General features: G+C 28.7%; 1 protein-coding gene across 1 annotated transcript in view; it reads left to right on the top strand.

Moving 5' to 3' along the window:
• The window catches only part of LOC136980306 (lissencephaly-1 homolog), a 50,608-nt gene that overhangs the window by 5,650 nt on the left and 19,701 nt on the right, over positions 1-25,257 (top strand). The window contains exons 2-4 of the mRNA XM_067276397.1: positions 3,275-3,458; positions 13,991-14,069; positions 23,474-23,548. Coding sequence (XP_067132498.1) covers positions 3,421-3,458; positions 13,991-14,069; positions 23,474-23,548 — 192 coding nt within the window. The 5' untranslated portion in view covers positions 3,275-3,420. The remainder of the gene's footprint in view (positions 1-3,274; positions 3,459-13,990; positions 14,070-23,473; positions 23,549-25,257) is intronic.

The raw sequence follows: 25,257 nt of genomic DNA, 5'->3' as shown, positions 1-25,257 counted from the left end.
ACACAAAACAGATCTTGTTGTATGAATACATAAAGTACAGTCCACTCATATAATATGCTATTTATAATCATTTGCTATTTAAACAACTATGATCATTTGTCTCGAATACAAAGCTGGTCCACCTGGTATATTGAGAGTTATATAAACATTGTGTTTACTGTGAAGATAAAAATAATGATCATTTCTTGACTGTTTTTGTTTAACTTTGAAATAAATTTAATGCATGGCTAGCTTTGCTCAATAGTTTGTAATTTGAATTTTTCCCTCATCTTTAACACTTAAGTTAGTACTTGCTTAACCTCTGAAAATTAGATTAAGGTCATTGGGATAATCTTTATCAGATTTAGCATTATTAATTTTATGTTAGAAATAGACTCCTGTTTTTGAATTTATGTTTTTATAGATTGTTACTACAGTCCAAAAACTTCTGGCCATTCAATTTTTGAGAACAGCTTTGGCTCAATTTTAAAAAAAAGCAATCTTTTACAATCTGCCATATTAAGAAGACATTTCAAATTATTTTTATTTATTTTGGCATGATATTAAGAAAAGGTTGTATATTTTCCAGTAATAAATTTAAAGACAGTTTTTATTTTTATTAAAATTTTATTTAGAAAGTCAAAAGACATAGATAAATTTAAAGCACAAAAATATTAAAATGCAAAACTTATTTTATGTAATGTTTCTTTAATTTGTATTTATTTAGAATAAAATATTTCACATTACACAATTTTTTAAAAAAGTTATGCTTGCAATGCCCTCAAAAATAAGATTGGTTAATGTATTGTGTGTACTTGAGTGTAAAATTGTATCCATTGTTGCTTATATATGAAATTGCTATTGTGTTAAAATTAGTTACATTAATTTTTTCAATAAAATTTTAATTTCAGGGGTATTGATTTTCATTCACTCTTATTTAATTACTACAAATTAATCCATATTTATAAAATTCATTGGATGAGAAATAATCCTGCATGAATTAACTTTTTATGTTTAAATTTTTTCTTAATTTAAAATTTTAATGAACTGTTCTAGGGAATACTAAGAATTATTATAAATGATCTGAATTGAAGTTATTAATAACAAATAGAAGTTTCATTAGTATCTTGCATTACACATGATAAAAGGAATGGTTATACTTTCTGTAACATCAGATGAAAGGATAGAATGTGAAACACTATTTCTATAGAAAAAAAACTTTATTATTATGAATATATACTGAATAGTATAGTACTTTAAATAATCATATGAATGGTACTGTGTTCAGATTATTTAGCTGCTATGTAGATAAATACATAAGAGATTAACTACATTTAAATTATATATTTAAATTTTAAATAAAAATATTTATTTCACTATTTAAATTTTATGAAGATTTTTTTCATATTGTATGTTTAGATTTAACTATTTATAATTAATGGACTTGTTTGAGAGTTTGTAGTTATAGTTCAGAGATGGCAAACCTTTTTGAGTCTGTGATATATGGTAACTTAATTATCTTTAAAAATGTTTTTACATGCCAAAGGTTTAAACTTTGAGTAACAATTTTTAAAGAAATAAAATATATTTTAATTAGAAAAAAATGCAAAGAAGTTGATTAAGAAAAAGATGATGACATACTGAACTGAATATAAAACCATAATAAAAGGCTGAAATTAAGATAAATTGAAATTTAATGGGTAAGAAATAAATGAAATCATATGGCATGCTGATAGAAATTTTTTGGCATGCAACAAGCCTCTTTGGGCATATTTACCAACCTTTCTATAGTCTGATCTACTAGATTAATGGGTTAAATATAATTTGTCAGAAAATATTTTAATATTTTATTTAGTGATTCATATTATTATCTCTTATTAAATTATAGTGATAAATTGTGTGAATATTTTAAATATTTGTTCTGTAAGATGATTTATTATTCATCATAAAAGCTTTATCTAAAATTTATTTATTTTTAATCATGTATTTTAATAATGTATATATATATAACTTTGCAGTTTGCTCAACAAGTTTATTTTAAAATGGATATTGCATTTGTCCTATAAATTGTATATTGATTATATATATTTTAAACATTTTTTAAATTGAAGAGTTCTTTTCCAAATAGCCATAAGTAACTTTTCTAAAAACTTTGTTTCACTGGCCACTAGATATTGGTAAATGTATAATAAATAATTTGCACAATTATAGTTTACAAAAAGATATTTCTGGAAAATTCTGACAGTCATATTTGGAGGAATTGACAGTAGAAAATCATATCATTTTTGACTATATTGGAGAGATTTTCAAAGAATAAGCAAAAATAAGTTGCAGGCATTTGGAAAAAAACCTCTTCAATTATTAAAATGTAATTTATAAAACATCTTTTATAAGCTATACTTGTTTTATAGACTTTATACTTGTTTTTAAGAGTTCTTAAGTATATTTAAGAGTAAACATAAACATGTGTGCATACATTAAATTACAATTTTACATAGTTTTTTGAATATTAAGGATTTATTTTTCATAACATATTCCATAATTATCATTAAATTTGGTTATTCTAATATTTTAAATAACAGACATGACAAACACATCAAATATTCTACTTCTGAAACACAAAATTCCCTATTCTTATCTGCATTGTGGGTAAAATATAATTTTTGCTGAAATTCAAAAGTTTATAAGTTTATATATATATATACACAGACTAATTTGTATGTATGTGTAAAACTTTGGTAAATCTACACACATAAAAATGTTTATTGTATTTTAGAAATTATCCTAAAACAACATACACTAAATGTATATAATAAAAATTGAAAGTATTTAATATTTTATAAAATTGCAGATTGAAGATTGTTTTGCATAAAATATGTTATGTATTAATATTATTTTATTATGTTAATTAGTTTAAAATACTATTTTATAAATTTATATTTAATAATTTCTAAACTTCAAAATGTAAAGTTTGGTAGGCATTACTGAAAGAGAAACAAAGAACTTTTAACAAGCAATGGATGAAATGAATTAGTTCATGTTATGCTTCATTCATTAAGCAACATGATAAAAAGATAACTCGAGAATTATTGTTCAGACAAAAGTCTCCTCTATTGGAAGCTTTTCTTGCTTGTGACATCAATGAAGGCCATAAGGGCAATGGCCACTATAATTTTTGTTTTTAATTTTATTTGTATTGGATGACCTGTCTTGCTAATTTTCTTTAATTGGCTACACCACTTTAAAGTACATCTAATCTCATCTTGTGACATTCAACTTTTATTTTTTTCCCTAGGTGAAATTGAGAGGCAAGTCTGAAGTGCTGCTGGTCACACTATCGACCATTGTTCTGGAATTGGTTACTGTGTCGTGAACTTCCTGCTCCTCCTGCTCCAGACACATCTCTTTTCTGAACTACCTCTTGATCATATACCGTGAACTATGAAAATGGTGTTGTCTCAAAGGCAGCGGGAAGAGCTGTAAGTATTGCTCATTAGACAGAAAAAATTACCAGAGACATTTTAATATTTTTAAATTATTTATGCATTATGAAATACATTCGTTTATGCATATTATAATCAGTTGTTCTGTAATAAAAAGTTAATCGCTAGTTTTATGCAATGTTTAACTATTCTAAAAATGAGTTATGGCGGTCAAGGTTATTTTGACCTAAAATTTTCACTACCCAAATACATCGGGAAAACATTAAGGTTAATATCAACGGGAAAAAAGACAACTAGTCTCCCTTAAAAATAACAATGTCCTCTCTATATAGGGCGTTGCCGGATAACGATTTTTGCTAAAAGATGGACGAGTTTCGTGACGAAAATTCTCTATGTGGGTGTAGTGCAGATTATCAGTTCCCCCTTTCTTTCCCTTAACCGAGTTCGGCTGTTTGATTGACGGTCATCAACCCTCATTAATTCAGATTACCGTTTTTATTTATCGAGTGTTTAAGAATACCTACGTGTTATGAAGATCAAGTATCGTGAAAATTGTTACATATGAATCGTAACAAACTGTTTTGTTTTGAAGGGAATGGTTACGATTTGGTTGTTTCAAGGTCAGTAGTTTAGATAATTGAAATTGTTGAAATCGGTAGACATTTGACATTCGATTGTTTCGCATCTTCAAGGACACGAAAGCTTTTGAAGTGGGATCGGAGGTCGAATTCTATTCTTTAGACTCTATTCCATTACCCCTTTCAGATCTTACTCGCATTTGACCCACTTCCTGCACCCTGCTGACCTATATCCGATGTTCCTGTTTATATTGCAAGTTTTCCCATTTCCACATCTGGAGATACGCAGAATATGAAATTACTAAGATCGCGCTTATTTCGGTATAGCAATTTTCCAACACGTTTTAAATAAATTCGGTTAAGAAAGGGGATATCTTTAAAATTATTTTCGGGATTATATTTTTATATTTATTTTTAAGTTTTTAGATTGCATTTTGTAAAATATAACTTTGAAAGTCAAAATATTTTCAAAACTTTTCCAGAATAATTTCATCTTTTTTTCCTTTTCTTCCTCTTCAAAAACTTGTTTGTTGAATGTATTTCGTACCTGTTTATAAATTAGTGCATACTGGTCTAACCCACTTTTTATGAAACTTTTCATATATGATGATATTTTGTACCGGTGGCTTAATTTTTAATGTGTCACGAGTCTCAACCTCAAATGATGATTAACTAGATATAAAATTATCGTCATTGTGGATATTTCGTTGCTATGACTACTCGACTAGGCGTGTCGCCGCACCCCGTTTCAAGAGTTTTTACAATTGATCAGGAACTAGTGTAATAAAAAATTTGGAAAATAAAGCCTATTTTATCTCATCAAATCTCTATCTTGTCTGATAGTTTAGTTTATTGGAAATGATAGACTGTTAATATATTAAGATAGCTTGTTTTATAATTTTATATTAAATGTTCTAATTATATTAAATCTTTTCTTTGGGTATAATATATCTGATATTTGCTAGTTTTTGCAATTATAAAGTTGTTCGTGTAAATATATAGAAGCAATATTTTGGTTAATGTAAACGAATGTTAAGTTTATTATTCGTATTGATCATTAGAACTGTCGAATCGAATCGGATGATCTTACGTTCTATCCGATATCGTTAATTTTGGAATAAGTTTAAAACTCTGTCAAGGTCTCGTCCCGTTTTTATTTGAAACCTGGCATTCCAAATTTGGTGATGCGTGGCTACTCAAGGTAGTCCTATGATAATTTATCACGATTGAGGCAGATCAGCTCACGTATTAGTCATTGTCTGATCACATGACCGGTCATTCAATCCAGTTTAGTTTCATTTGGGTATAGTGATTTGTTGATTTCATGTAATAATTTAATTTGGTCAACTCAAAATGTTTTCAATAATTTCCAGGTCATTTTTTTTTTTTAAATTTAATGCTTGCCGATATTAAAATTTAGATATTGCCATCAGTCACTATTATCGATATTGACTTAAAACTTAAATTTCATTGCTGATATTCAATGTTTTACGTACAATTAAATAGTTACGTTAACTGGTATCTATATTCTTTAATGTTAAAAATGCATACATTATGTTAAAACTATTAGATTAAAAGTTTCCAACAAGTGTAAAAGTTAATATCGTAATTATAATTTTGCGAGGAACAGATATATCGAAAATTAAATGAGTAAAATATATTGAAATAATCAAAATTGATTGATCCTTTGGCAAAGAGGATCTTGGTGCTCGAATGTTAATTCATGACGTTTGAGAAACAACCCGTGCGCCCGTATATATTAGGGCACGTCCCTCCCTTTGTCGTCGGGTTGCCCTTTACTTAATCCCCAATGGAGTTCTAGGGTTTCATTTTATTTTTAAATTAGTCACTCACTTTTATCATAGAAAACATTTTTTACTGATGACAAAATAAAAATATTTGTTTATTAACCGAAAATTTGTTCTAGCGGTCATGATTGGTCGGTCGAGTGCCGAAGTACCACTGTATTTGATAGCGATGTTAAGGCCGAAGTTTTAAACGCGAAAACGTGTACGTCGGACGTTCAGCGCAGCTTTCCTGTAAGCCTAGAAGTTTGACAATAGTGTTTGGAATGTCGAGCATGATTCCACTGACTTTCCAAACACCATTGTCAAACTTCTAAGCTTACGGGAAAGCGGCGCTGAACGTCCGATGTACACGTTTTCGCGTTTAAAACTTCGGCCTCAACCTCGCTAGTAGCATCAAGGGATTAAATAACTCCGTTAATCAAGATACATATATAGGTAGCTTCTTGCGTAATGTACATACATACGATGCCCTGTTTTATGACTTGTGCCTCCCCTTTTTTTATACCGGTAGTCTGCAAGCGCCTCTGGAAACAACTACATATGATAAACGTGATATAGTTATCACGATTAAATCATAAATCATTTCGAACTTTATCAATTAACGAAAATAATCAGAAATTAAGAATTAGTTAATACCAAAGATGTTCAAAAACCTACAAATAAACGTAAGATATATTTTTAAATAAACGAATTCAGAAATACATTTTTATGACACAAATTGGTAATTCGAATTTTTTTTTTTTTAAATGTTCGGCTTTTAAAGAGGTACTTAAATTATTTGTATTCTAATTTGTTTGGATATGATTCATGTTACTAGTCTATTTTCGTTAACATTTTATTATATAACTAATATTTTTGCCAGTTGTTGTTCGTTTCAGAATAGTTAAAATTTTTCTACTGGATAATCATGTGACTTACGTAACTACATGATCATCCTTCATACGATAAAAAAAAGTAAATGATACATAACAATGCACAATTATACGTGTAAAATTAATGTAGTAGAATTCACTTATCGTAACCACGGATTTTGTTACAACAGCAAGCTATCAAAACGCTTAGATTAAAATACACGTATAAAACTTCTCGTATTGTAATGAGTTTTGATTATACAGTAGTTATTTTCTTTAGATAGGCATTTTAAAGCCGTCTTTTCGCGCCAACAATCTCAACTTGTGACTGATAACTTTATTTTATCAACTATCGTTATCAAACGTAGCACGTAGTCTTTAAATATATTCCTTTTAATTACTATTTGCTCTCAGTACTGTAGTCTCAATTGTTGGTCTTTCTTTCTTCAAATATGTACTAGCTACTGTTAAAGACGATACTGAATAACGGGAGATAAAGTATACATAAATAAACTAACTTAAAAATGTATTAATTAATTTTATGTTTTTATAAGGTCGGCCAATAAAACCTGAGTTTTCACTAATTATATAATCGTATTTACTTACACCGCTTGATGTTATCAATCGGTCATCAACAACATCGTCATTACAGGATAGTCTCAGTTATTACTATAAGCGAATTCTACTATAATTGCTTTGTTATTTTAATACATATAATTTTCACAACATTTTGATGCTGTTTGTATTTTATTTCACAAATTTTCAAACACATTCGTCGTCTTAGGAAGTTAATAAGTATTTGTATAACAATTGTGAATTTTACGTTAAGTAACTTCTGATTCTCATTTTTGATCCTGTGTTATAAATAAAGACATCACTAGAAATTTTTACAAATTAAAGTATAAAAATGGAAGTTTAAAACTAGCATACCTGCATGCCATTCCAGTGGTGGCCTGGGATATGATCGAGTCTGACATAGGGGCATCTCAATACCACTAACGTATCGATACCAGCCAGTATCCGTATAGGGTATTGAAATTGGAAATCTTGCCGGTTCCTGCTGTTCAGACTGGCTTGATATTGAAACTTTTAATTTTAACATACTAGAATAAAGCATGCTACTTAAGTTATTAACAAATTATTTAAACTTGTTTCTAATATAAACGAAATGTTACCTATACTGTAACACTTGTTTTGAGATTTTAATATACATGTATATACAAATTTTTCAAATATTTGGCAAGTTGTTTGTTAGTAGTAATCTGAAATCTAAGCATACTATATACAGATTCTGAAAATGAAATTTTATGTAATAAATTTGTTGTTTTTTGTTCAGTATTTCCTATATAAGTTTGGCTTAATCAAAAATAGTGTAAGATTCGATTTGTTTTCGGCCGAAACTAACTTTAAAACCCAAATTCGGTTTCGGTTTTGGATTCTCCTGAAAATCAATTTCAATCGGATCCTACCTATCAGTGAAAAAATATAACGATACCAAATCCGACACCCGAGGAAAAGTATCGATATCTGTATCGAGTACAAAAAGTAACAAGCATCTAGCTCCTGAGTGAGCATTAGTTCTAAATTATGCCGCTACGGCGAACAGCGTCAATGGTGGAACACTGATATTTTCTGGTCATAGTTACAAATTATGATGCTTTATTCATAATTTGTATTAGTTAAAAATGAAAAATAAGTTAAATTTTTAGATTACTTATAAATGAATGATTTTTTTTTTATACGCAACGTCAGCCTTTCTTTTGATTCCAAGAATAAAATAGTACGTTTATTATTTGTTTATCGTACTGTCAACGTCGAGGAACCGTTATACGTTAAATAAAGTGTGTGGTTTAAAATATAGTCATAGACAAAGTTTAAACTACGATTTGTGATATACCGAAACGATAAAAGCACTTGGGTTTTCTGTTCATAATTATAAACGTTTTGTTCGAAATTATTAGTTAAAAATCAAATAGTTGTGTGACAAGACAAATAGACAATAAATAATATGCATTACAATGAATATATTTTAATTGGAAATTCTGTTTTTCTCTTCTTTCAGTATAACAAGTTCTAGTTCATAAAAACGTCCAAAGTGGACAAAAGGATAAGTAATTAAGGATAAGAAGCACGTATCAACACGTACTGTTTAAACTTTGTCTGTGACTGTATCTTAAACCACACGCCACTACATTCCATTTTATTTAACGTATAACGAGTTCTTCGACGTCAACAGTACGATAAACAAATGATAAACGTGTTATTTTACTCTTCGAATCAGGCGAAAAGGCTGACGTCGGGTATGGGGGAAAAATTCATTTATAAGTAATCTAAAAATTTAACTTGTTTTCATTTTTAAGTTAACTAATACAAATTACGAATAAAGCATTCATATTTGTACCTATGACCAGAAAATATTACAAATCGAATCCCGCCATTGGCGCTGTTCGCGGTAAGGGTGCGATTATGCAGATGCGAATTTAGAGCGAGCGATTTAGTTTTCGCAAAGGAAAACCATGCACAAGCGAGAAGCGAGAAATAACACTGGCGAGAGCGAATTTCTGGTTCTCGCATATATCTGACAGGTTTTGATATTTATTGCGTCTCGCCTCTTCTCGCCACATATTCTCGCTCGCTCGCGTCTGCATAGTAGTACCCTAAGGCATAATTTAGAGATAATGTTCTCTCAGGCTAAATAAACGCTTGTCAAAAAGTACTGTACATTGTACTGAAGATAAATATCGATACAGTACCTGTATTGGCAGTATCGGGACGTCCCTAGTCTGGAAACAGTAGGACCTCCGGTCCACTTAACTGATATCAAACATTAATAATCCAAAAAAATTGTCTGAATGGACAGTAAAATAAAACGAACTGAAAAGTATTTGTATAAGTGTTTACATTTGAATTATAAGTATTAAATAATACTTGGACATTTCAACAAATACCACTTTCGTGTATGCAGTTTCTAATAGCAGAGGCCCATTTTGGCACTGCCCGTCTGGCATTTGCCACAACTGCTTTATGGCCAGTCTGCCCGTGTCATTCGAATTTTTGCTAAAGACATTTTTTTATTATCGCGTATGATTGACGAGTAATTTTGTAAAATGCAAAAAAACCGTCCTTTTAGAAGTTATTTATATGAAGAAATTCGGTTACTAAGTTTGAAATTTTCTAATTTTTAAGTAATATATTAATATATTATCAGTTACACACACACACACACAAAAACTATTATCTCTCCCCCCCTCTCTCTGTGTGTGTGTGTGTGTACAGTATGTATACAACAGTAAAAATGATATTAACCTTTTTAATGGCAACTTTGATGTCGACCTTGCGTTGTTGTGTCTAACATTCGTTCAGAATTCGTAACTTTAATTTTGAAAATATGATCAGCATATTTTTTTTTTAAACACACTTTATATTGATTCTGTAAATTATATTTTGAATGTTTGTAAGTATTCCTGCATTCCTTGTAAAATACTGGCTTGAACTTGGAACAAACTTGAATTGCGGTGTTTTTTGGAGTTTACAATGCTTAAAATACTAATTTACTGTGCAGTGGCGGTCCGTCCATGGAAGCTGTGGAAACACCGCTTCCCTTGTATTTTCTAAAATAAACACATATTGGGCGATTATTTTCATATTTTAACGTACTTTGAATTACTTAAAATTAATATTTTATTATAACTGCATTATGTATTTTATTACAAATTTCTATACATGTGAAAAACAATGATAAGGTTGCTATTGTATATTCGAATATAAATTAGTATAATCATATTCCCAATAGAAGCGCCAAATTGTCGAATACGGGACAGCTTCCTATTAAAATCACGATGAATTGAAAATACGGGTGGGTCTGCCCTCCATTAGTCCGGAATTTCGACGCTTCACTGTATTGTTAAACAAATATCGAGCTTAATATTTTGGAGAAAGTTCTTATTAAAATATTTTAAGATATTTTTATAAGCATTTCTTATACGAATTTTATTTCAAAAATTTATTTACTTAGCCTTAACGTTCATTTGGGTTGATATTTTATGACTTTTCTAGAGGTCACTATCGTCGTTGTTATCGATTGTCACAGATCGATGAAAAAATAAAGAAGGGAAGAATTCGTTGATTTTGTTGGAAACGGAAAAATGTATCTACAATTATAGCTTTTAGCGACTAAACGTCGACTTAGACAACGAAATTACTCAATAATTATCAAATTGAAATGCGACTCATTTTTTATTCGTTGATTTAAAAACTACATATTCCATTTAATACTGATTTAATAAAGACTAAAATAAATATTTTTATAATTTAGTTATAAACGTAATTCGAAAAATTGTAAGCGAAAGACTTTATCAATGTGCACTCTTCAGCATATAAACACAGAAGGGAGCACGAACCTCTATTAAGCTCGTTTCTTTATTATTACGGATGTGACGTCATACAGTACACTTTGAATGAGTCATATTAAGATGGCTGTACTGTGAACGAATACCTCGAGAAAGTCAATCATGTGCATACTTTTCGAATAAATTTTTAAGTTTCAGCTTAGAATTTTAAATAAATGTATTTATTAATTGGTATCATAATGTAATATTGTAGCTTTTGTATAAATGAAAGACGAGCTATTAGCTAAGCCTGCATATGATTTAATAGCCCCTAAAAGAAATCTCAATGGTATAAACGACCTTGATGTAAATAAAAGCATTCGTATTGATACGTCTGTAATTTACTAACAAAGTCACTGCTCTTGTGTTTATATGTTTTAGGCATTCAGTTGACAGCCATGTCAAGTGTGAATCATTGAAGCTGTATGTAATCGATGACGTCACATTAATTACTGTTTGCTTTCTAGTGGCTTATGCTCTATATTAATATATTCAAGTGTATAATTGGAAAATTGGTTTAAAATATTTATACCCACAGTAGTAAACAGAAAATGATTTTTTTTATCGTGAAGTAAAGTAAATCGTAACTTTTCCTTTTAAATAAAGAAATTACAGTATATGACATTAATAGAATTTTCCTGTAATTTTGCAATTGCTAATAACAAAAAAAAAACCTAAAATATGAACACTTACATATAATTTAGCATTACTAAAAATACTGAAAGGAAAATATAAATTAAAAAACTGCATTGACCAAGGCTGTTCGATTTTTGATTTCATTACACAGATGATTAAAAATCAAGTCTCCATAAATTCTCACAATAAAATTAAGAAATTTTTACTAACATTTTCATTTGTTTATAACAGATATTTTCAGGTATGTATGTGTTCAATTTGAATGTAGCCATTTTGTTTTGAGTTACATACCTTAAAGTAAAGTAAAATGACAATTACATGTATAATTTCAATTACAATAAAACAAATAATAAACCACTTGCACAAAACTTTAACATCTTAACTCCCAAAATTCTTTATAGGGCATGCAAAAAATGCAGAAGTACAGCAAATGTTAATGAGCTTGATGATTCATGCCTTTTTCAGCATTATGATCATGCTAATAATAATAGATTTATTTGCATGGAACATCATGCAGTTTTGTCATGAAATGAAAAAAATTTTAAAGTCTTTTTACATGTCTTTTTAAAATATTTTTCAATTAAATTGTTTTATCTCATATTATAAATTATTCATTAACTAACAAAAAAATTCCAACATTTTATAAAATTGTTTAAGTGGAAAAACACAAACTGCAACTGAAAGTTTTTGGCAGTTGTCCTGGGAGATCAGTTATTACCAGTCAGTTGTTTTGATTCATGTGCTTTTGTGAGGAGTGACTGACACTGACACTTATTCAGGACCTACCTACTGTTAATGAAAAATTTCTGAAGTTTGCTCAGCTAGATTTGATTCCAGTTCTCAGAACAGTAGACTGATGTCTTAACTGCCTTGGCCATCTGCTTGTCACCACAATAACTTAAAAGTGAAGCTATGAGTCCTAGTTTTTTTGGTAATTCTCAGAAAAATTTTAATGTGTGGGGAATTGGATTAAGACAGGGAACAAAGATCTGGCTAAAGAGGAGTCACCATCCTGATATATACTGTATTATTTCCAAACATATGTGCACTCACAAAAGTTTACAAAGATGATATATTGTAATTTACAAATTTAAAATCATGTTGTTGTTAGCTTTATTTTGATTTTAAATAATATAACTACTTTTAGCACAAAGCTAAAGTTAGCAATATTTTCTTGATATAATCATTCACTTCTGTAACCACTTAAAAGAAGTTTATCAGACAAATAAATCTAAATGTTATGTCTTTTGAATCCAACATTTACCCGAGTTCAAGAATTACTCAGAAGACAATTAATTCTCTGATATTTTATTTAAATGCATTTCTGATTGGAATTCTTGCCAAGAGCCCCCCCCCCCCCCGGTGGCCAAGTGGTCTTCATACCCTGAACACTGGGAGTTTGATCTTGGGTTTGCACCTTGCTTGGACGGGCTGGCCACGTGGAGTTCTCCAGGTTTTCTCCACGTTTGTAATGCCTAAATAGGGGCTAGTTTTCCTTAAAAGACCTCCTGGAAGGCATCCCCCCCTAGGCAGATTGCCCAAGTGTTGCATTACCATAACTTAACTAACAAACAAACAATTCTTACTGATCCCTCTTCATTAAAGGTACAATCTGCAGTGTCTACACCAATATTTCGGACTCTTTGAAATCAATTACTGTAACCATTACAGAAAAACTGCTTTTAAGTGGTTATAAAAGTAAAAGTTAAATACTATTGTACTGTATATACTGTAAATAAATTACAGTAATCAAGAAATCCCTTAAATTTTTTTCCCTACCTTCTCAGAAGGAACAGTTATGATCAAGTGTAAGTTGTACAAACAAAAAATAAAGACAATTAAGGTCTATTAATAATAAATTTTGCCTCTGACACTCTGTCATCTTGTCTTCAATTTGTCATTTTATTGACAGAGAAAGTTATCTAAAACTCAGTTTTCATTTACAATATTTAGTCCACAAAATATTTCAATTTTAGACCACATTTGCTGCAGCATATGGTCAAATCTGTACAAGGTCATGTACTGTGAGAGGATTGTCATTGGTTGAGTAAAGAGGTGGTCTTTTTAAAGGGGATCAAATATTGTCATATGGGCCAAAAAATTTATTCAAGAGAAAATTAGGTCATTTGGGAGCTGGTTGTCTTTGCAGAAGTTTTACTGTGTATTTTGTGTACACACACACACAATGTTAAATGTATGTCAAGTATATTTATATCAATAGTTTTAATAAATGATTATACTTTTCAATAGTTTGTTGATTCAAAATGCAATTTGATATATATATAAACATTAAACTTTTTTTTACAGGAATAAAGCTATTGCTGATTATCTTTTAAGTAGTGGTTGTTTGTCTGCTCTTGAAGCTTTTAAAAAGGAGGCTGATATGGTGAGATTTTAAATATTGAATAAATTTTGCATTTTATAGAAAAATGAAACAACAAGAGACATTCTATTCCAAAATAAAATAGACTTCACATACTATAGAAGAATAGAATATCCTTATATTAGAATAAAAGATATATTGCTTAATATTATATTACCAAACTGTCATTCAAAGCTGGAATTTATCTTAACATTAATCAATATCACACCTTCCTTATGTTTTCCAGCAGATTTTTATTAGAAACAAATGTTTTCAACCCAGTTTATGGGCCTGATTAATGTTATAATAATTTTATTTAACAGATTTTGGTTAAGGATAAAATTTAAACATTAAAAGTTTAAATCTTAAAAATAAGAGTTTTATTTTTAAAATTGAATTTATATTCTAGAATTCTTTGAATAACTTGTTTTTGATGACTATTCTTTCTACAGTTAAAATATTGATTAAAGATTTTTTACTTTTTTTATTTTAAAATATATTAATACTAGCAGGTAAGTCCAGCTTTGCTTGGGCAAAAATAAGTACAAACATTAAGATTATTATAAAAGAACTTCTTGTCTTGAAAATTGTTGAAGCTAATATCTCAAATACTATAGTAGAGATAACAGAGATTTGCATGCAATTCTCATAGTACTGTGCAGTGTGGGTGGAAGTAAATCTTGAACAGGTATGTTTTAAATTGTGGATTGTAATTAATGTCAGTTTTTCTGCAAATTTGTTATACAACAGATATCTGTATATTTTTATGTATGGCTGATGAGAGTCTTGTGTACCGAAATGCATGTCAGTAAAAAAGTTGCATTCTAATGATAGAAGTGTCATTTTGACATCACCAGTAGCAGTGTGATAAGTCTGTTATCTCTACTATAGTATTGAGATAGTTTCAGTTAAGATTATTAGATTATTTTGTATTCTAACCTCTCTATTATATTATAATATTTGATTTATATAACTACAAATGTTATTTTACATACGGATTTATCACACCAAGTGACCAATCTAACACATTTTAAAAATTCTTTAAATTGTGTACAGTAGAGGAAGAAAATTTTTAAGATGAGTTAGATTGGTCACTCAGTGTGATAAACCTTACATAAGATAATGCTTGTAGTTATATAAATTAAATACTGTTATATAATAAATATTACAACAAAAACAATATAAAGAGTTTGGTTATTTCAGCCTACCATTGTCATATTTATTGTGATATTTAGATGGTACAAAATGGTTCCATTTCATTCATCACATAGACACCAATTAAAAATATGATATATTAAAAAAATTTAAGATATATTTTTTCTATTAGTATTATAATTATTAAATTTAATATGAGATGGTGCCTAACGCCTCCCTCTAGTGCCAAATTGTAGCCCGATGTTATATGGCAGTTGGAAGGTTATTGCTTTGTATCGGGTTTGTTGTGGATGTTTATATTTATATTTCTTTCTAATGTTAGCAGTAACAAACTGTTTCATTCACAACTAAATATCAAATGGTAATCTGCCAACAAATCAAATTTCACAAAAAATGGACCTAATATTTAAACTTGGCACTCTTGAAAACCACTTAAATCATATTTTGTGCATGCTGGTAACCTTGTATTATGTCATTTTCCTATTCTAATGTCTCCACACTGGTGAGTCCAACAGGAAGCAGAGAGTATTGTAAAAGGATGTTGAAGTTAGATCAAAAGTAGTAATTGACCTCCTCTCGGAAGAGAGGATGGTCAAAGAGTGCTACTTAATACTGGTCTACTATTAATATTTGAAAAATGTTCATGTTGAATAGGTTGTGATGGCTCCACGCAGGATAAAAGTTGCTAACCTTAACTTCTGAAAGACTTCATATAAAATTTGTTTAAATAAAAAAAAATCTTGGAAAAATACAAAAATAATTGCTTTTATGTGATCCTGTAAAAAATACTGGTGAAACCATATTGTAAAAGTAAAGCTCAGGAAAAACATCAAAGTAGGAAAATTTTGAAAGTTGTGGACATTAATTTTGAAAGTGCACATTACACAGACTATAACTACAAGAAAATTTTGAATGAAGCAATGTTGCCATGATAATAAATAGGAAAAATAAACATTGGCACAGAAGAAGACTTCCAGCTCTACTTTGTGTCTTAAAATTGTTACATGCACTGTACATTAATTTGGCTGAATGTTAGAACATCTTAAGTAGTATCAGTGAAAGAAGTTTCAGGCAGTGGGTTTGAGTTACTAAGGGGAGATGAAATCAGTGGAGGGGGCAGGATGTCCAGGTTTCCTAGTAGTTACGCATGTCCTTGTAAATATCACATCTATAGAAAAAGTATTAAAATTGATTATGGCAATGCAACACATGAGTGATCTGCCAAGGAGAATGCATCTTGGAAAGACTTTTATGTAAAGCTTGCCCCAATTTAAGTGTTACTAACGCAAAGAAAACCGAGAAAACTCCACATGGCCAGTCCATTGGCATGTGCAAACCCATGACCAACTACCAATGTTTGGTGGTTTTATCCACTTGGTTACTGGAGGGTATTTATTGGGCTGCAATTTGAAAAAATTGTAGACCTACAAATTATTTATCTATATCTTTTTCTCAGCAATATTATTGACCTATAAATTGCCACTGTCATCTGTTCATCTCTGTCTTTCCTTAATTTCAAGAACAAAGTTAGATAGATGAAAGTTGAGACTAGATATGGGAAGCTTAGGAGCAGGAGGCCCCAATTAACTATATCTGAACTTCCGATGGAAACTGAAAGTCACATTATTTAAATTCGAAACTTTGCTCTGAATGGAGTTAGATACATAACCGCCATGATTCCATTGCTAACAGGAAAATTATAATGTACCAAGGGTAAAACACTACCCACTCTATGCAGGCAAGTGCTGTGTGCTTCCTGTCGTCGTAATGGTGTAATGACGTGTCTGTTTCACGCTATATCATTGTCACAGTAATTCAGTGAATATAATATATATATTTTAAAATTGTCCTTTTTGGTAAGAATTATATTAGTTAATTATTTTGTTAAATTTTTTCAAAAGATGACACTACATGCAAAGCCAGTAATCAAATGTAGACAAAAATTAATTGATATATGGAAATCCAATCAATAATTTGGGGTGGAATATATGACATTATCTGAGTTAGAAGTAATTGAACTGCCATGTTTCGTAGCAATTGGTCGAATGGCCTAGGAGGGTATAGCAAACAAACAATCATCATCATTTTTACAGATAAAGGAGAAAATTCATTTACAAATGCTAAATTCATTAAATAAAATCAAAATCTTATGTAATTGTTTATAGCTTTTGATTTATTTATAATAAAAATTATCTTTGTTAGTATAAAGCATCTTGTGTATTTACTTGTAAAAAACTAATTAATGTAAATCTCTTAAAATTGCATTTATATATGAATTCACACCTACTGAATATATCATCTTTTGATATTTTAAAAGTAACTTGAATAAATTTCACTTATTTGAAAGGTATGTGGATTTCAGTGAAAATCTTGTAAACTTCTCTTGAAATTTTTATTTGTAGAGACCATTGAAGCAACTTTCCCAAACATCAGCAAAATGATTTATGATTAAAATAAATCTTTGTTTACGTGTTGAATTTATTAAACATTTAAGCTCTATAAGATGTTTGCTTTGGTCTTGGCTATTACAATTTTTCAAGGAAATGAAATTAGAATAAAAAATAGAAATGAAAAATAGAAATACACAGGATTCCAACCCACCTGGAAAGTTGAGGATTTTCATTAGTGTTTGTTATGGAAAGTCAGGAAATTTGTCTCCTTGGCTACCTTGATTTTGTTTGCTGACAATATGGCTGACCAAGTATAGATGTCTGCAGGCAGCAAGAAATAATGTGCAATGCAACTTATGAGCATGGTGCAGAATATTATCAGGATCCAAAAATTACTGCACACACAATAAAACCATAATTTATGAACCAATTAATAACTATTACTACATAATTTGAAAAATTCAAATTCGATTATACAAACAATTAAATATGACTCCTGTATAATTTGCCATGCAGCACTGATAGCTTAACATAAAAAGATTTTAGATTAAAAGAGTGCTTTAATTTAAGCATGTGTCATCATCATAGGATAGCATATACAATTATAAACTTGATGCAATATATTGATTAATAGAAATAAAATTATAAATTGAAATAAAAGTCAATGCCATAAATGATTATTTTTAGCATAGGCAATAATTAATGGATCTTTTGACATCCAAAAATGCGAAATTTATTTATGATGATGACTTCAGAATAAATTTTTATAAGGCTCAAAAATTTCAGTTAAGGACAAACTTCAAGTAATGAAAACCAAAAAATAATTTTAAAATGGAAAATTTCAGATTTGGCAAGATAATTTATATTATTGAAATTTTTCTACCATGGTTATTTTGTCTAACTTGTAAACCACTTAGGTATTCTTGAAACCGTGTTTTCTTATATGTTGAGCATCAAACACAAGACCGTGTTATTTATTAAACACTTGGCACTTTTCCACTTCTATTAGTTGAGACGAGATTTTATTTCACTCGTTTCGGGCATTTCGCCCCTCTTCAGTCAACGTTAGTTCCTCGAACTCAAGGGTGCGCGTGCATAGCACAATTTGGACCTCAAAGTTACAGCAACAAATGTAAATGTTCTACGACCACTTCTTTACACTATTTATGTTAAATTATTTTTAAAAGTTAATAGGAAGAATTACATACATTTACAATTTAAATAATTTCATTAAAATTAAACTTTTTGAAATTGGAATTTTTAAACTACACAATCTGGGTTGTGGTCCTGATAATACTGGCTTCCTAATATGCTTAGCCTGTTAATGATTGAGTGGATAAAACACTAGTAGTTGGTCACAGGTTTGCATCTCCCTAACAAGCTGGCCACATGGAGTTTTCCAGTTTTTCTTCACGTATCTAACACCTAAATAATGTCAGTTTCTTATAGAAAGTTGTTCTTCCTTGGCAGATCGTCCAAGTGTTGCATTGCCTTTTTCCATCAATCTATTCATCCTGATATACTTAACAGCTTTCCTTATATCAATAAGAATGCATAATCTGAAAACACTGAATATTTTTAGCATGTAGTGCTGAACAGTAGAAATTTACATATCTAGATATTTGAAATAGTTCATATAGTAAAAAGATGCAAAATTATTTTGATTATTAGATATTTACTTTTTTTTACTGATAGTGCAAATTACTTTTAAAAGTATTGATAATATTAACTGTTGTGAAGAATAATTATAAAATGCAATAGCAAAGAGAGCATTGTAAAATGCTAGGGGACCGAACTAAGTTCCAAATATAACATATGGTAATATTAAACTTTAAAATGCTTTTTTAGATTTTAAAACTGCTGTTTTAATTATGCAGTATTATGAACTTGAAGAATAATTCTGTAATACTTTTAATAATGTAACACTGATGAATTAACGTTTACACACACAATTTGAGGTATTAATGAACTGATTAAAAAACTGAATAATACCATTTAAATTAAAACTATTTTTATCATTTTTCATTTTAATATGCAATCAAGAACCTGTTAAAGTCCAGTAACACAAAATTTAATGAAAATTTGCTGGTTAAAAAGCTGATGCCAACCAACTGTGGGTATGGTCAAAAACGTTTTTCATTAAAATTTTGTGTTATTGGACTTTAAATGTTCTTGATTGTGTGTGATTCATTCCAGTAATTCAGTAAGAAGATAGTTTAATTCGTTTTAATAATTTAGATTGTGTAAGAAAATAATTTGATTTTTTTCCCAATTTATCAATATTTTATGAAGTTTGGAAAATTTATTAAGGGACAAATTTGATAAATTTATACATTTGAACATGGATTATACAGAATTTGTTAATGAAAAATAAATGATGGCTTTTTTATGATTGTGTATTAATAACAGGTTAAATTACTTATATTTAATGAAATGTCTTATATTTAATTTTAATAATTCAGTGATTATAAAAAATAAATAACTAACTAAAATGTTAAAGAAGCAATAGTTTGTGTTTATAGTAAGACAAATGCTGTTTTGTTTTGTTGATGTGACATACTATAAGGGACATGACAGTCAGGAAATTTGTGCAAAGTTGGCCAGGGAAAGTCATGGTATTTAAAAATTTGAGTAGGCAGAAAAATACATGACTCCCGAGTCTGTATTTTTTAAAATCGACTCCAACTCTCCATCCCTGCAATTTGGATTACAGTCAAATTTTTCTTATGAGTGTTTCTTTGGTAAAGATAAGCTTGACACTTCAAAATGGAGTATAAAAAACATTAATATAGCAAAAAGCTTACCTTTACCAAAGAAAAACACCCAAGAAAAAATTTTACTGTCATCCAAATTGTTGTAATTTTTTACTTGGTGCAATTTTTTTACATCTCAGATGTTTTTGTTTTGATATGAATTGCTGTTTTGTTAATAATTGTTTTATTACATCAAGACTTAAGATGATGATTATTGTACAGTTCAGTTAGTTCTCGTGATACAATGGCTGCCGACCTAATATTTTCAATGTGCTGTTAGTAAAATCATTATAAAAAGTTTTAATTTGCATAAATTTGGCTTTTTGTTATTCTGGATAACATTCTGAATGAAAATCATTTGTTTGGATGCAATTTTATCCTTACAAGCATGAAATTAAGCAATAAAAGTAAAATAGCCCTAAGCAGAACCCCATGAACTTTGATTTAATCACCTAGAAGTTTTACCAGCACCTCACTAATAACGAGAAAGACTTAAGTCTTTACAATTGTCTGCAGTGCTGGATGAAGAAAAGAAGAAAATAGTGGGTTTTTTGGCAATTTCTTTTTTATAGTTTTGCTTATATTTTGGCAACCTCTTTAAAGAGAAATTTGAAATTTTGGACACTACCGAAGAAACCAAGTATCTTTCAAACAAGAGATTCAGAATTACTATAGGCCTTTGGGGACAGAGAAATTGACCTCCAAAAATCAGCAACTTTGATTCCTGTGTATATAGTCAGTCAGTGACTTTTTCACTTGGTGCAGAGTCACTGCCATGATTCTTGCTAAAATGTCTTTATATAGTGACCTATATGGTGTTTTTCCCCATAAAATTTTTTTATATAGTTAAAATTTATCATAATCTTTCTCATTATGAAAAACTATTAATTTTAATGTATTAAGGTAGATAATTATTTGTCCAATTAATTGTTTGTTTTGATTTGAAATAAACAAATAACTAATTTCTTTTAAAGATTGGAATAAAAGGCTGATTGATAGATAATGCATCTGTTTATTCAGTCTTAAGAAATCACATTCATAAAGTCAATAATTTCTTATCAGTTACATTTCTACTGTATTATTTTGAATTCTATAACTGAAATTTTTAAATATTCAAAACTGCATGTTTTACTGCAGTACAATTATGATCTTGGAGATTAATTTGTCTTATATCCACTGTGATCCTAATTACTAAAGCAATTAAGAAATTCTGAATGACAACTGTAATTGATACTTTGATTTAATCATAAATAGTTGCTAGTGAAAAATAATTAACTATAGAATAAAATGTATTGCAGACTTATTTGTAAAATTGTTATTTTTGGTTAAATGTTAACTTTGATACACAGTTTTGTTTAATTTATATAAAAATATGTTTAATAATTCAGAGTGTCATTTTTTCATTTGAAATAAAAACTGATAAATGATTTATATTTGTGAGCACTATGTTGGCCCTCTTTATTGGTAGACTTATTACACCGTCACTGGACGCAAGACTAGCCTTAGAAAATCACTTTATTTTTTTAAAAGATTGCACTTTAAGACCTTAAGTCTATTATCAGCTTGTAATATAAATAATTATGAAATTGATACTATCACATTTACGAAAAGTACAATAAAATCATGATGTTTGGTAAAATGCCAGTGAGAAATCATTGATTATAGATCAAAATTCCTTGTGTTTGATTAAATGTGCTAATTTAATGTTTAGAACAGTATAATTAAAGCAAGCACTGTTAAAATAATAAAATAAAATAAAATAATTAACATATTCACTGTTAAATGATGATGATAAAATAAATATAATATGAATATGTTGTTTGTATATATATATATATATATATATATATATATATTGATATAATATGTTAATAAAATGCACAGCAAATCATTTTATTGATTTTACAGTGAAGCTGTTCGTTATTTTATTGTTTTAAGTGTCTTTTATTACGTGTACTGTTTGTTTTACTGCTTGTTTTAATTATACTGTTCTAAGCATCAAATCAGCACATTTAATCAAACACAAGGAATTTTTATCTATAATCAATGATTTCTCACTGGCATTTTACCAAACATCATGATTTTATTGTACTTTTCGTAAATGTGGTGATATCAATTTCATAATCATTTATATTACAAGCTGATGAGGGACTTAAGGTCCAAAGTGCAATCTTTTGAAAAAAATAAAGTGATTTTCTAAGGCTGGTCTTGCATCCAGTGACTGTGTAATAAGTTTACCAATAAAGAAGGCCAACATAGTGCTAACAAATATATATGAAGATGAGACAAGAAACGTATCAGTAATAAATGGTTGAAACAATGAAGATGTAATTAAAATGTTTTTTTCTTGTAATTTGTAATTAAGAAATAAGTTAAATAATAATAATAATCTTATATGTTTGTAAATACTTTCTAAAATACTTTTATGTAGGACTTTTAATATTTAGTCTAAATTTATTACATGATGATTATTCTGAATTTTATATAATGTATTATTAAAATTTAAATTAAGTAATTGATTACCATTCTAATTATAAGCCTATTGATATTCTTCAGCAAACTTTTGGATTCCATTATTTTATATTAACCAAAAACAAAATGCTGAAAAGGTTTAGGAGCAAGAAACTTTTACAAATAAAAGTTTTTGGAATTAAAACATCCTCCCTCTTAAGGTTACTTGCTATTAAACAGTTTGAACAGCTTCATAGCAAGCATAAATGGAACAAATAGTATACATCAAATATTTTGTTTAAATTTAAAACAAATTGTTGTTATTTGTAATGAAACTAAGTTATCCCCAAAAAAAGAAAAATTAAAAGATACATAACTAATTTATTTTGAATGTAAACCAAAATATTTGCTACACTCTGTTCTGTTTATGCTTGTTAAGAAACTGTTCAATTTGTTGTGTAGTAGAAAGCAGAATATTTGATCCTACAAATTCCCAAAATGTTATTAAATCAAAAAGCAAAACATTGAAAAATTACTACATTTAAATATTTTACAAATACAAGTGACAATTTTATTCATTTATTGAGAGTAAATTAGATTAAGTAGATTTTAAATAGAGTTAAAATTAATTACATAAGTAAGTAATTTTAGACATTAATATTATTTTTTTTTTCTACAGCCAGAAGAAATAGATAAAAAATATACAGGTCTGTTAGAAAAGAAATGGACTTCAGTAATAAGGTTGCAAAAAAAGGTAACTTATTTAATTTTAAATTTTTTAAATGAATTGTAAGACACAGAAATAATTAATATTGGATTAGTTTAAATATCTGAAGATATCTTAAATTCAGAAAAAAATTTGGATGGTAAGGTTTGGTTAGTTTAAAATTTTTAAACTGTAGTAAGAATATTAAAAATGTATTTAAAATAAAATACTTATACTATAGATTTTCGAATAATGAATTTTAAAAAATTTTAATCTGTATTCCAACGTTAAGCTCAGGATAAGAAGAAAAAGTGCATCTTAAATTCAAAGTACTAGGTATCTTAAAAGAATATAAAACTTTCCAAAATAAAATTAGTTTAGATTTATGACTGCTTAATCTATACACAAAATATAGATTAAGCAGTCATAAATCTAAACTACCATCTTTTTAGACTGTTTGTTAATTTTTAATTAATTAAAAATTAGCAATTGTATACTCTGAAAATCTGGAAAGTCAGTTATGATTCAGCAAATCATATTAAGATTTACAAAATTCAAGTATAAACAATAATGTGGAATATTTATATTAAGAATGCCAAACTAAAAAAACTACAACTAAATCTGGTGTGTATGTGTAAATAACACACTGTGGATACACTTTTTATAAAGCTATATTGACCTCATTCATTCATTCTGACATGAAATGTTTGAATGGAAACAGACTTATTACAGAAAAAGTAAAGTATTATATTTTTATATGGATAATATAGATTATCTGTAATAAAGTCAATTTAAAATCAATTGCAGGTTGTGTGATGGGGCAGTTTATTTGCTAATTGTGCAACTTTCAATTTTATTATGAAGTATTTAAACAGCTTTTCATTTGTTCAAAGTGACTAAGAACGTTTTTAGAAAAACGTGAAAAATAATTTGCATAGTGAAACATTTTACATTATTTAAAGTAATGCATTTCCTTTCAATTAAATATCAAAATTTTTGTTAAACAAGATTTTAAGAAATTTATTTGGATTCTTATTATATTTGTCAACTTGGACGTAAATTATTAATAGGACTGTTAAACTGGTGTTAAGTATTAATGCAAAATTGAGCAAAAGTTCTTAAAGAAAACGCTTTCTTTATTGAGCCTCCTGTACACACACTTTTGTTTACAACTGTGGTTTGGGCTACCACACCCCTCCTCAGCAGGGTTACAATGGCTATCATTTTTAAGAAATACAAGAATCCAACTCCCAACAGTAATGGGTTTTTTGATGGATCTTTAAATTGATACATAATCCTTTACAATGATCAGCGAGAATGTACAATACTTTCGCGTGTTGAGTGCACTATTGTTTAAAAGCCCATTACTGTCGGGAGTTGGATTCTTGTATTTCTTAAAAATGATAGCCATTGTAACCCTGCTGAGAAGGGGCGTGATAGCCCGAAACACAGTTGTAAACAAATGTGTGTGTACAGGAGGCTCAATAAAGAAAGTCTGTTTTCTTTAAGAACTTTGCTCAATTTTGCGTTAATACTTAACACCAGTTTAACAGTCCTATTAATAATTTACGTCCAAGTTGACAAATATAATAAGAATTGAAATAAGGACAATAAGGCAATAATAATTAAAATTTATTTGGAGTATATATATTTCTTGTATTACATTACCAAAAACTTTATTATTTAATCTGATCTAAAATTTTTTATTTTAGAAGAATTTAAGTTATTAAAATTGTAATATTATAAAATTAACAATA

The sequence above is a fragment of the Centruroides vittatus genome, unplaced genomic scaffold, assembly GCF_030686945.1.
Source record: "Centruroides vittatus isolate TY-2023 unplaced genomic scaffold, ASM3068694v2 contig_689, whole genome shotgun sequence".
In the NCBI taxonomy this organism is placed as follows: Eukaryota; Metazoa; Arthropoda; class Arachnida; order Scorpiones; family Buthidae; genus Centruroides; species Centruroides vittatus.
This window is presented reverse-complemented; position numbering and strand designations above follow the sequence as displayed.